Source organism: Arachis ipaensis, chromosome B5, assembly GCF_059453495.1.
Source record: "Arachis ipaensis isolate K30076 ecotype BB chromosome B5, ASM5945349v1, whole genome shotgun sequence".
NCBI classification, from domain to species: Eukaryota; Viridiplantae; Streptophyta; class Magnoliopsida; order Fabales; family Fabaceae; genus Arachis; species Arachis ipaensis.
Window position 1 is genome coordinate 27,711,387 of NC_142440.1, and position 13,192 is coordinate 27,724,578.

General features: G+C 33.6%; 3 protein-coding genes across 4 annotated transcripts; all 3 read left to right on the plus strand.

The window, feature by feature from the left end:
- The first annotated feature begins 3,027 nt into the window (after positions 1-3,027).
- On the plus strand, positions 3,028-3,927 carry LOC148563685 (uncharacterized). Its single transcript, XM_088486900.1, has one exon. It carries the CDS (start codon positions 3,028-3,030, stop codon positions 3,925-3,927), a length of 900 nt encoding a protein of 299 aa, XP_088343026.1.
- Positions 3,928-5,177: 1,250 nt separating this feature from the next.
- LOC107643398 (peroxisome biogenesis protein 3-2) lies at positions 5,178-8,901 on the plus strand. 2 transcript variants are annotated; one of them, XM_016347031.3, is made up of 8 exons: positions 5,211-5,623; positions 5,760-5,921; positions 6,072-6,271; positions 6,390-6,520; positions 6,656-6,730; positions 7,207-7,334; positions 7,900-8,109; positions 8,200-8,901. In XM_016347031.3, the coding sequence occupies exons 1-8, from the start codon at positions 5,610-5,612 to the stop codon at positions 8,456-8,458; spliced, it is 1,179 nt and encodes a 392-aa protein (XP_016202517.1). In that variant the 5' UTR covers positions 5,211-5,609; the 3' UTR covers positions 8,459-8,901. The 2 variants fall into 2 exon arrangements, with proteins under 2 accessions (XP_016202520.1, XP_016202517.1); XM_016347034.3 differs by lacking the exon at positions 6,656-6,730 and having other exon boundaries at positions 5,178-5,623.
- A 1,481-nt stretch (positions 8,902-10,382) lies between these two features.
- Positions 10,383-12,409, plus strand: LOC107643399 (pre-mRNA-splicing factor SPF27 homolog). The gene is made up of 6 exons (XM_016347035.3): positions 10,383-10,758; positions 10,860-11,035; positions 11,128-11,211; positions 11,743-11,812; positions 11,899-12,032; positions 12,111-12,409. The coding sequence occupies exons 1-6, from the start codon at positions 10,531-10,533 to the stop codon at positions 12,181-12,183; spliced, it is 765 nt and encodes a 254-aa protein (XP_016202521.1). The 5' UTR covers positions 10,383-10,530; the 3' UTR covers positions 12,184-12,409.
- Positions 12,410-13,192: the final 783 nt, after the last annotated feature.

The following is a 13,192-nucleotide window of genomic DNA, read 5'->3' on the forward strand; positions in this document are numbered from 1 at the left end:
TTTTAGTATATTTCTGCATGTTGTACTTTAGTTCATATTTTAGCCATTTAGTTTAGTTGCAATTCTAACTTATTAGTTAATGTGGATTAATTAGTATAGTTTACCCTTTTTAGCATAAGATAACTTAGTTTGAATTAAAAATATAAAAAGGAAGTAAACTAGAGACTTTTAACAGAATAAAAACAACCCACACCTTGTATATATAACATTACATGTTAGTTAGTTAACAACATTTCATCAAGGAGAAACACTAGAACTTTAAAGCCACCTTAAGATTTACATTGAGAATAATGGGAACTCTTAATTTTTACTTGCTTGACATATATAACTGATATATGATTTTTGAGTTAGAGAACACACAGCCTGTGAGTTTTGAGCTTAATTGTATGGTTACATTTAAACCATAATATTTTATTCCCTTGTGTTCCGCCCTTCTTTTTTTATTCTGGTGTTCTTTACTTTGTTTTAATCTATATGTCCGATTGTAGAATATAGATACATACCAAGAAAGTGATTGAGGCCATTGTTTGATTCTAGCTCACTATTCCCAAATTAGCCTACCTTTTATATCACCCTTGTTAGCCCCTTTGATCCTTTAAAACCCCTCTTGTTTTATAACCATATTACTAGCTTTAAGCAGAAAAACAAAATAAAAAATCCTAAGTTGAATCATTGGTTAGCTTAAGATAGAAATTGTGTGTTGTGTAAGTAGGGAACCTTATCGGAACATGGATGATAAAAACAAAGGGTAGAAAGTTAAAAAGAATAAAATAATTCAAATAAAAATTTTGGGAAGCATGCTCATGTGAAATCAAAATAATTCAATTACCATGTGCATTCAAAAAAAAATTATTTTTCAGTATTTGAATAAAGGGGATACAAAAAAATTCCCCAAATACAAAAAGTAATGCACATGGGATAAAAATAAATAAAAATTAAAACATGAGCATGTAACATAAAAAGTGGGAAAAATATGGAAAAATAGGTAAAGAAGCTTTGCTTTACAAAATATGTATGTTAGGTGAGATCTTAGACTAATCAAGGATTCACTTATTAGCTCACTTAGCCTTATACATATACCCTTACCTTTACCTTGCCCCCATTACAACCTTAATTAAAGACCTTATGATTTTTGTATGCCTATATTCTATAATTGTTGATTGATTAGATGAAGAACAAAGTTATAGAAAGTAAGGATAAAAAGAAGAATAGAGTGATTAACCCAATAAACACTTAGTGACTAGAGAGTAAACACAAAATTCAGTGAGGGTTCAATAGCTCATCAACATATATCTCTGCTTAAATTATTAATTGTCTTGCAAGTTTGTAAAATATTTTTTTTCCCATCTCAATTGTAAACGTGCTTTATCATTATCTAAGGTTTGGCTATGCGTATATGATTCCTTGAGAATGTGAATTAGTTTGACTACATGTAAGTTTTATATACAAGTGAATAAAAATTAGAATTGCATGATTCATTTAGGTAGTTGCATTTAGAATAGATTGCATTGCATGAGATTCCACCACTTCAACCTTACCTTACTCTTTGTCTTGGATTTAGCATGAGGACATGCTATTGTTTAAGTGTGGGGAGGTTGATAAACCCATATTTTATGATATATTTTGTGCCTAATTTAAGTGATTTATTCAATCCTTCACTCACTTATTCATGTTAATCGCATGGTTTTACTTTCCCTTCCTTATTATGTGATGTATGTGAAAAACATGTTTCCTATGCTTTAAAAGTAATTATTTTAATTACCCTTTACTTCCATTCGATGCCGTGATTCGTGTGTTGAGTAGTTTCAGATCTTCTAAGGCAGGAATGACTTAAAGGATGAAAAGGAAACATACAAAATTGGAAGGAAAGCACAAAACAGAGTTTTTGAAGAAACTGGCAGTGACGCGACCGCGTGATTGACGCGGACGCATGACTGAAGCGACCGCATGACAAGGAAAACTCCAGACGACGCGACCGCGTGACCCACGCGGACGCGTGACAGAGGCCACGCACCAGAAATTACAGAAAACGCTCCCAGCGATTTCTGAAGCCCTTTTTGGCCCAAATCCAAGTCCAGAAGGCACAGATCAAAGGTTATGAAGTTGGAGGGAATGCATCCATTCAGAGGAGAGTCTCCAATTAGTTACTTTTCATGATTTAGATTTAGTTTTGAGAGAGGTTCTCTCCTCTCTCTTTAGGATTAGGATTCAGATTTAGGATTTTATTCGCTTTCAGGATTATCTTTTTATCAAGTTCAACATTCCTTTTTAATTACTTGCTTTCTTAATTTAATTTATAAATTCTTTCATGTCACAGATTACTCTTTGAATTAATGTTATTTGAGGTATTTCAGTTTATGATTGCTTTCTTTTATTTATATTACTGTTGCTTCCAATCTGAAAACATTTTTATTCCGGTAGATTTATTTTTCTCCTTTTGGTCTTGGCTAAGAAATCAGTAACTCAGGAGTTATCAAACTCAAACATGATTGATAATTGTAATCTTTGCTAATTGAATTGAACTTCAATAATCCCAATCTTTCCTTAGGGATTAACTAGGATTTGAAGATCAAACTAATTAGTCACTTGACCTTTCTTTACTTTAAGTAAAGACTAACTGAGTGGAATTAAGATTCAATCTTCATCATCATTGATAAGGATAACTAGGATAGGACTTCTAATTTCTCATACATTGCCAAAAGTTTATTTTACAGTTATTTATTTACTTTACAGTCTTTTACTTATTTCAATTGCAATTTAAATTACTTGTTCCTCATCTTAAAAACCCCAATTTACAATCTTCATAACCAATAATAATAACATACTTCCCTGCAGTTCCTTGAGAAGACGACCCGAGGTTTAAATACTCGGTTATCAATTTTAAAGGGGTTTGTTACTTATGACAACCAAAACGTTTGTAAGAAAGGTTGATTGCTTGGTTTAGTAACTATACTTGCAACGAGAGTTTACTATAACCTCTAAACCATCAATCTTCAGTTCTTTCACATTGTTTTTTCAAACCTCCACATGGGTTGTTGCATCAGCAAATCCCAGACCCAAAACCAAAATCCATATCACCAAAATAATCAAACCCCTCAACAATACCTTACACCCTCTCTCCCCAACTCAAACCTTAACCAACAAATACCACAGCGCCAACCACCACCAGTGTTAGAGGAAGGGTCTGTGAAAGAGGTCCTATTAGAAACACCCATTGCCAAACGAAATCAAGTTCCAATTTTGAAGTCAGAATCGGACACCCTTCTGCCTCCTCTTCAAAACCCTGATGACAAAATCAAATCAAAGAACCCACATCCCATTCCCAACCCGATTATCATCAACAAAAAGGAAGGTGAAGTCTCAGAGGTAGTGTCTCAGCTCTCAGAAGAACCATGCAGCATCAGCGGAAGCTTCTCCACCGCTACCACAGTTACAGAAAAAAGAGAAGAAGAAGTAACCAGCAAAAGAAGCATCAGGGAGGGAACAACAACAATGATGAAGAATCATAGGTGGAACAGCAACAGATCCCCGTCGAGGAAGCGCCCTCACGGCGAAGTTCTGGAATTGGTTCGACTCGGAGAGCTGGTACCCACTTGGACGCATCATCGACGAAACCCTCTACCCCGGTTTCATGCTCACTGCCGCCGCGCTCTACTAGGTCATCCGCTTCCTCCGTTTTGCAGTCCACATCCGCGAGGTTTGCGTCCTAACGGGCCCTTTTTCGCCTCCAACACCACCCTCATTGCTTACTTCTTCGGCAAGGAGATTTGGGATTCCGGCGCAGGGATCGTCGCCGCGGCTTTGATTGCAATCTGCCCTGGGTATATTTCGCAGTTTGTGGCAGGGTCCTATGACAATGAAGGCGTTGCTATTTTCGCGCTTTTGTTGACATTTTACTTGTTTGTTAAGGCTGTTAACACTGGGTGATTAGCTTGGGCTCTGGCTTCGGCATTTGGATATTTCTACATGGTTTCGGCTTGGGGTGGTTATGTGTTTATCATCAATTTGGTGCCACTTTATGTATTGGTGTTGTTGGTTACTGGTGTATTATGAAGGCTAGGATGTAGATGAGTGTGAGGATAGTGACGCGGATCAGAAGCTCTTGCTGCTTGGTCTTGAGCTTCAGGATTTTGGAGAACGAGAAATTGTTGAAGAGATCTTGCGCCATTGATGACGACGAGGAAGGTGAAGGAGCGAGTGTTGAGGAAGAAGGGGCCAGAGTGGGGGTTGAAGAGAGAGTGAGTAAGAGAGAGACGGGTTGAAGATAAGGTAGGGAGTGCCACGTAGGATCTGATTCCCACGAACTAAGCTCCGATCTAAGTCAGGGTACTTTTGTCATACGGAAGGCATCTATCATGGGTATAACTTTAATTTCAGGCTATCATGGGTATAACTTTAGTTTCAGGCTATCATGGGTACAAATATCAGCGTTTTCATCTGTCATGGGTACAAATGGTCATTTATTCTTATATATTTATATAAAAATACATTTTAAATGGATGTTGTACCAAATACTTTTTATTGAATGCAAAAGATCTTTAGCCACTGAGAGAAGATTATTAATTGATAATTTAATGTGTTTTCTTTTTACATAAAACATTATTCTATTTTAAATGATCATCAAGTTATATAATAATGTTGCATCTTTTTTATAACCCGCAGATAGGATTGGATACGCGTGGGTTAAGAATGGATAGGGTTAAGATTAGGATATTCTTAATAGATAGGGTTGAATTTATATAAAAATCTCAACACGCAAGTAGGGTTAAGGTCAAATTCAAATCATATCCTACACTACTCATTACCACCCCTATTGAAGAGGGTAATTAAGATATACGGCTAACAAATAAGCCAACAAAAAAGGTTTAAGAAGAGGAAATTGCGAGAAAAAAAAATTAAAAGTGGACAAATAAATTAGAGTTAAATTTGCGATAAAATTGAAAAGAAAAGTATAAGAACAAATTTTCAGTTAGTTAGTATTAATTAATTTTAAAATTTATGTTTATAATTTAAAATTTAAAATAAATAATATAATTTTAAAAAAATTAAAATATTAACTGAAAAAATTAATTTTTTAATATTATTCAATTATAAAAATAAAATTTAACTAATTTACTATAAAAAATAACAGATAAAATTAAGATTTATTGCAAATTCAAAACAAAATTTGGAGAAACAGTATAATTTATCTTTTTCCTTCTTGGTTTTATGTCTATTTTAATTTTCTCTTTTTTGGGGATCTTCCTATCCATATCGATGATTGATCACTGATGAATGATCACGGCTCCGAACGACAGAGTTGCTCCCCGATTCGACTCACGAGTCACGACTCAGAATAGAAGGCCGAACCAAGAACCTCCCTCCTCTTTCTAAACCCACCATCACCAACGCTACTTCCTTCTCGAGACACCGCGCGTGGGTGCGCGTGCGCACTCTCTGCACTTTATCCTTTTGGCGGCTATTCCAATGTTTTTTCTTCTTGCAGCTAACTAACCCGTCCCCGATTCTCTTTCTTCGTTCTTTGCTCCCTCTCCACTCTCACCCGCACAATAGATTTCCAAGCTTCTCCGCCATGCTAATGGGTTTTCGCTCTTCCTAGTATCATCAAAATGCTTTCCGTCAGGTACACTCGGGTTCCTTCCTTGTCATTTTGTCGAACACTTGGCGTGCACTGTTGTTATTGGGAATATTTGCTTTGTTTCTAGTTTCCGCTATTCTTTTGTGATCATTATGTTCACGGTTTTGTTATTGGGCATCAGGGATTTGTGGAGGCGCCATAGGAGGAAGGTTTTCATTTCAGTTGGTGTTTTAGGAAGTGGGTATCTTTTGTATAAGCTCTATGGTGCTCACAGGCGCAGGCTCGATGCACTTGAGAGAGAACTCGCAATTCAAAGGGAAAGTGAGGAGCTCATGAAGGTTCAGTTAAGTCAAATGTCCAGCTCCAATGCTTCATCTTAAATATTACGTGGACACAGATGGATATGTTTTGTTCAATCATAAATTTTCAATATCCCAATTAAACCTTACAAATGCTGATGGTTTGCCTTCTCTTGTTTATCTGTGAATGATAGAATGCAAGCTCACTTTGAGAATATTCAGACGATTTCGGATGTAATGACACTGCCTCATGCTATGCACAACTTAAGCTGTCGCGTAGCAGAAGAGTTGGATCTTTCTCAGCTTCTTGAGAGACTCCTACAAGGGAAGGGTCAACCAAGCACTTTAACGCAATCAGAGAAACTAAATTTATGGGAGAGACTCAAAATTCTAAGTATTAACCAGATCTTGGCATCCAAATTTACTACACTTCTAGCTTTGTGGTTTGTCTGGTTGCAATAGTCCATAAGGTGTTTTGGAAAACTAATTATGCACAATTTCTTTTTCTCTAGGTTTTACAAGAATGGCGTTGTCAGTATGGGCCACAACAATGCTTAGTTTATATACGAAGGTTCAAGTAAATATTCTAGGAAGGCATCTATATATTGATACTGCACGAAGATTTGAAAGCTCTAGCACAACGGTAAGAACAACTTTTTTTCCCATCATTTTCCCTTTTTTAGAGTTTATTTGTTTATGACTCTTATTATGTTGAGTATAATTGGGATGCTTTGGATATATAAGTAGTTTAAAGGAAACCAGATATCACTCTTTATAGGTCCTCCTGAATGGAGTGCAGGTGACAGCACAAATTCCTGAGAAAGTTGGAGCATTTGTGACTAATAGAGAGCGAGTATGTCATATAAAGGTTATAGTCTATAGTTGAGGCTTTAGAATTTTCCTTGCATTTTGCTTGGTTTCACAGATGCTGTGAAACAATTAGCTGCTGTTATTTGTTGGCTGTCATTTTGGTGCTATGGATTTTCTATTTTATCTTGAGATTATGTTTAGGTGATGAACTTAATTCCAGGGAGAGGTGAGAAAGTATTTAAAAAATTGGAATAGTTTCTCTAGTTAAAATTTAGGTGTTTGCTACTCTGTTGATTGAATCAGTGCACAGGTCAATTCTCTAGAGAGGCCAGAATTTCAAAGCTTTCCAGTCAAATCTTTTAGGGACTGTATTTATTGTCTTCCTTATTCCTAATTAAACTGCAAAAGAACCATCCAATTCAAGATTACTGCGAATACGTTTGAAATATCAACTATTTCACACATGGCAGATCCCATTTAACCTAAAAAGCTTTATTATTCTTCTCGGTTTGTGTGTAGGAAAGTGGAGATCTGGTTGATAAAGAAGACCAGCAGAAATTTCTAGGAACTGTTGATTTTCTCTGTCAACATGGCATGCCTCCCTTGATTTCAGATATGGAGGCGGCAACGCAAGAAGCTCTCAAAGGGTGATGTTTCTTTTTATATTCTGATAATAGCAAGTAGTGGGGAATCTTCTCCCAGATATATAAAGTATTGTTTTTAAACTCTTCATAAGATTGCATGAGCTAAATTGTACAGTTGAGGCCAAAGAAATTTATTTGTCAAGCTGTCAATATCCGGAACTGTGTTTTGAAACTTCCAGACTTTAAATCTTCTCCTGACTATTGTTTTTGAACTGAAAATCCAGATTGCTTCTAATTCTTTTAAGTTGAACCATCCATTTGGTATTAAACACCTGGCTGGACGTATAAACGTGATGGATTCTAAGTTATGCATCTAAAACACATCTATCAAACTCTGAGAAGCCTCCTTTAAAAGTTTGCAATAAAGCAACAGTTAAATAGTTCACCAAAAATTGTGCCTTTCTTGGCCTCATGTATATTTCAATAGAGAGGTAATTAGTCTTGGGTTAAAAATTGGGTCGGGACTTGCAAATACTGACTTAATTTGTAGGATCTGGACTCTAGAGATATCTTATAGATTAGTGATCAAAACCTATTTTGAATGAAGCAACATAATTTCAATTTGCAGAAAGCAGCTGAGCCATTTCTTCAACAGTACAGCACTACATGAAACAATAATGCAGATACTCATCATATTCATGAGCCAAGGGAGTCCACACTCCTGGATAAAGTATGTGATGCCCGAGGATTCTGCAACTTCCAGAATTGATGATCCAGCTCCTTCTGATGTGACAGAATTTGAACAACTTATGACGGAAGCGCGAGCGGTGTTATTAAGGTTTATACATTTCTGTGAGAGAAGGGTTGATACTATTTCATTATTGAGTTTCACCATCACTCAAAATGATTTGCTTCCTTTCTTTTTCAGTGCTGAATTTGGGAGCATCTTAGAGATATGTATGAAAGTGGTGGTGAATGCAGTGGTGGAGCAGATGGGAGCTAAATTTAGAGGAGGAAGTATAGCAATGGGGCTGCCTCTGGCGAGAGTCTTGCCTCAAGTTGCACAGATGTGCCCTTTACTCCTTGAAGAACCCAGCAAGAATCAGTTCATCAGAATCATTAAATGTATACCAGAGGTTGAACCATTTTTCACTCGCCTCTATGCAAATATGCCAAGTGCATATTGATTAAGATTTTATGTTTCGAACAAAAGAGACAAAAGATTCAATTTATTGCATTGGAAGGTATGTGGTATTAGTGTACAAATATTCAAAAGGTGCAAAGAGATTAGCGTTTATCAGAATCAGTATATGACATTTCCCTTTGGTGTATCAACTGTCAAGTGTTGTTGTATGATGCTGCTCCCCCTTTTGCTCTAACTAGGAGGCTTTTGGAGGAACCAGAAACCCGGCTTTATTAGCGACTACATCTATGCTTCCTTTTCTTTCAGTAATATAAGTGACATGATTTCATAAGCATGTTTATTCATTTCATATAGTGCTTGTTGGATTGGCAATTCAAATTATTAATTGTAACTATGCCAGTGCTTGGTCTTTTGGTTTCCACATCAGAATTCTTTATATATATATATATGCGTCTGATGATCAACAGACTGATCTTTTGAATAAAAGGATAAGTGAGGGAAGAGCAGAGATGAGAAAACATATCATATATTGATATATTGATATTGATTGCACTATAATGGGATATCACCAGCTAGTCAGCTACCCATTGTTTTAATGGAAATTATTTGTCAATGAAAAAATATATTTAATTTTTAAAATGGTTCTGAAATTGACCGTTTTTGCCATTTTAGTACTTTAGATTCAAAATTCAATATATTGATTCCCCAGATTTAATCTCGGGCACCATATTGGTTTTTGGACTTTTTCTAACATATTGGTTTTTGGACTTTTTCTAACGTTGAGTCGAGGAATAGAATATTGAGCATGTTCTAACTTGTCCTGCTGGACATATGGCTAAATAACATTTCGTTTTAGCATTTAAACAAGATAAAAAGTGAAGACAAAAAAGAATTTTTGAAATGCACAAATTGTTTTATCTCTTTTTATTCTCCAAAATGACTAGTGATTGACTTTTAGAAAAAAATATTTATTTTGTTTTAATGGACAAAAATTATTTTATATTTGGATAGATCTTTTAAAAAGAGTTTTCAAATATTAAAAATGCCTTTTATTTTTACTTTTTTTTAAAAGTAAGGTATTGTTGGTTTTTTAAAAAAAGTAAATCATTTGTTTTTTTTTATAAAAATATTTTTCTTAAAAGATATATGTAAACATATTTAAAATTTAATAAAAGTATTTTATTTTAATAAAAAATACTCGACATTTTTATCTTTTTATAAAAATTACTTTAACAAATAAATTGAGTGAATTGTTATATTTATTATTTTTGTGTTTTTTTATTATAACTTTATTTTTGGTATTAAAAGCAATGGATAAAAAATACCATAAAAATATACCAAAAAGATAGATAAAAAAGTAATACAAATATTTTTGACACATAACAATAAGAGTAATATATCAAATTAGAGTTTGTTTGGATTCACTTTTGAACAAAAATATTTATTTATTTTTTTAAATTTTTTTTTTAATTAGACAAAAATTATTTTACATTTGAATAAGTTTTTTAAAAAAAGTTTTTAAGTATTAAAAAGGTCTTTTATTTTTGTTTTTTTTCAAAAATGAGGTATTGCTAACTTTAAAAAAAATAATTTAATTTTTTTAATAAAAGTATTTTTTTAAAAGACGTATCCAATAGATTTTAAATTGAATAAAAATACTTTATTAAAAAAAATACTTTTTTCACAAAAAAAAATCAATCTAAACTTTCACTTAGTCTTCAAATAATTTTTAGTTATATAGTTTAACTTTTAAGTTTTAACAAATTTAATTATTAAATCAATTTTTATTTTTTAATTTTGTTAGATTTATTAATTCTTACGTAAAATTTTAGTAAAATAGATAAATTAATTTTTGTCATTTCTTTAATAAAGATATTAATTTTGAAAGTTTTTAAAATTATAAAATAATTTTTTTATTACTCGAAATCTCGAACAATAATATATCACTTTTTTAGGTCAAAAATTCAAAATATAATTGCATCGGTTGAGTCTTGAGTGTTCCAGAGCCTTATGAAATTGACCCACACCCACATGAGCAAAGGTCTGCAGGCATCGTTGCGTTGTGCTAATTAAGTAGTAAGGTGATTGGTGGCACTTGGATCTTTCAATTTCACCATGGCGGATGGAGGCAATGGCGACTTACCGATGCTGGAAGCTCCACCTTCTTATGGGCGCCAAACATGTTCTTCCATCGATGCTTTACCTTACATCGACTCAGACTACGCCGACCCCAGAGTGAAGGCGGAGGTTGACCGTTTAGTGGAGGAAGAAATGCGCCGCAGCACCAAGAAGCCCGCCGACTTCCTCAACGACTTGCCCCCTCTTCCCACCTTCAATTTTCAGGTCACAAATTAGGGTTTTCCTTTTCCTTTTTCCTTCTCCTTCTTCTTTTCGTTCTAATTGTTGCAGTAACTAAAGAGTTAGTGTTGAGTGAATTATTGCAGGAGTACCCAATGGTTGGTAGAGAGTACGAGCGTGTAAGAGCTGGAAGGCCTCCCGTTGCTCTTGATCGGTCTCGTTATGAATTGGAAACGCCAACTGTCAGTAAGAGGAACGATGAAACTGCTTGGAAGCAAGCACTTCAGAGATCTCAACGCCTTCTGCAATATCAGATTACCAGGTATCTCTCTCTGGAATCTCTCTATCAACTGAATATTACTATTAACATTGTGCATTTATGATTTAACCTTCCTCTTATTGCCTTTTCTCCAGGATGGAAAATCTTGATTTGTTGTTAAAATATGGACCTGATGCTTGGAAACAACACAACAATCGATTGGAAGTATATTTGACAAGGTTTGGATATTTATTATTGCTTCATTCACTCCATTTTATTTGTATGAATGCAAATAAATAAAGGTTAAATTATTCTGTAGTCTTATAATTTCACCAAATTTGTAATTATGTTTCTATTATTTAAAAGCTTTTCATTGGATCCTATACTATTTTGAATATTGTAATTATGTTTTCATGTTTTTGCTATGAGAAAACGTTTGTTGCATGGCAACGAATTTAAAGCGTACAAGGACTCAATTGAAAAATTTTAAATTATAAGAACCTAAATACAAATTTGGTAAAATTATAAGGACTGAAATAATAATTTAACCATAAATAAATAAACAAGAGTCCTTGATCTCATCTTTCAGAAGCAAGTTAAAAAAATAATGAATCTGTCCTGTCCTTTCCTTTGGCTGTTAGGAATAAAGGAACAGTGCAATATGGTGTGTCAAATATAATACTGATCTCATAGTTGTTTATCAAGTTTAGTGTGAACATGGCAACTTCGAGTGGTCAATTGATCACAGTTGTGTTGGTTTATATTTGCAGAATGCAGAAATTAGCTCAGGAACTAAATGAAAAGATTGAGAAAGTAAATCGTGAAAGGAAATATCATCAGGTGAAATGACTTTCTACTCCATCCTTTGGTTGTTTGTTAAATCTCTGATATACTTTTACTTGAGAATGCTTTGTTTCACTTGTCAGCAAAATACGGCATACGAGCTCGATGCTTTGTCAATGCAGTGGAAGGATCTGTGTCAGAAAAATATAGCAATACAAACTGCGTGTGCTTCACTTGAAGCTCGCATAATAGAACTGGAGACAGAAGCAGCAGAAAGGTAAACTTGCTATGAATTTTTGTTTCCTCTGTCAAATTTCATCTATACGGCTGCTGTTAATTAGTTTTTTCATTTCAGGGGTTGGAACTTGGAAGCCATCACGGAAAATGGGACCCTTGCTCAATTCAGAAGTATGACATTAGCACCTTGATTTTTCTTTTGTTTTTGATCAACCATCTAGTGTTATTTCTCAGTATTTTGTTTTAGGATCAATGTCGTAAAAGGATCATGAGTCAATGACTACCAAGAAGTTGAAATTTTTTCTAAAGCTGGTGGACAGAAAAGAAAACAGATTTCTATTTGGTTGTTAATGCTTAGGAGATATTATTCTTGGAAGAATTATCAAATCAAGTAAAATGATAGTGAATTTTAACTCACGACTTCAAGATTTTTACTAGTATTTGTAATTTTTCCTGTATTTGTAATTTTACCCGTATTTCTAGAATGACTAGTATATAAACTTTTGGGAAATTTAAAAAAAGAGCACATATATATGCAATAAAGTATAAATATTGTTTTGTTTTAATATACCAAATTTTTTTAATATTTAATTTAATTCAATTTCATTTTTAACTTTTAAATAATTTTTTTTCAATAATTTCAATTTTTTAAGACAAATAATTATTTAATTTATTTTTTAATTTTTTAATAAAAATAAATTTACTTAGAATGAAAGTAGTATGATTAAGAGTAAAATTAAAACATAAATTTAATTCGAATGAAAGTAACGTGACTAAGTAATTTATTTAGATATAACTAAAAAATTAATTGAATAATTATCTGTCGTAAAAATTGATATTATTGAAGGATAAAATTAAAATTTATTTTAAAATTAAAAATAAAGTTTAACTAAATTAAACATTAAAAAGTTTTGGTACATTAGATATAAAAGGTATAATTTATATTTTATTGTATATGTACTATATTTTTTTTTGGGCAATTTATATAAATAAAATGACTGAAGAAAACCTTTACGCAAATACAACATTGGCAAACTCCAGACGAAAATGCAACAATCGTAATTGTATGTAATTCGCGACACCCTCTAGCGGAACCTAAATACACGTAATCCGCTACACCCTGTCGCGGATTACGTGGAGAACTTGGCATCACATAAACCGCTACACCCTGTAGTGGTTTATAACCAAATGTGCAAAAAG

Bases quoted from the DNA above. Each gene is read 5' to 3' on its own strand.
- LOC107643398 (XM_016347031.3), top strand. The intron at 6,272-6,389 runs GTATTAACCAGA...CTTTTTCTCTAG, and splicing joins GGAGAGACTCAAAATTCTAA to GTTTTACAAGAATGGCGTTG. The intron at 8,110-8,199 runs GTTTATACATTT...TTTCTTTTTCAG, and splicing joins GCGCGAGCGGTGTTATTAAG to TGCTGAATTTGGGAGCATCT.
- LOC107643399 (XM_016347035.3), top strand. From the start codon at position 10,531: ATGGCGGATGGAGGCAATGGCGACTTACCGATGCTGGAAGCTCCACCT. The intron at 11,212-11,742 runs GTTTGGATATTT...TTATATTTGCAG, and splicing joins TTGGAAGTATATTTGACAAG to AATGCAGAAATTAGCTCAGG. The intron at 11,813-11,898 runs GTGAAATGACTT...TTCACTTGTCAG, and splicing joins GTGAAAGGAAATATCATCAG to CAAAATACGGCATACGAGCT.
- LOC148563685 (XM_088486900.1), top strand. From the start codon at position 3,028: ATGGGTTGTTGCATCAGCAAATCCCAGACCCAAAACCAAAATCCATAT.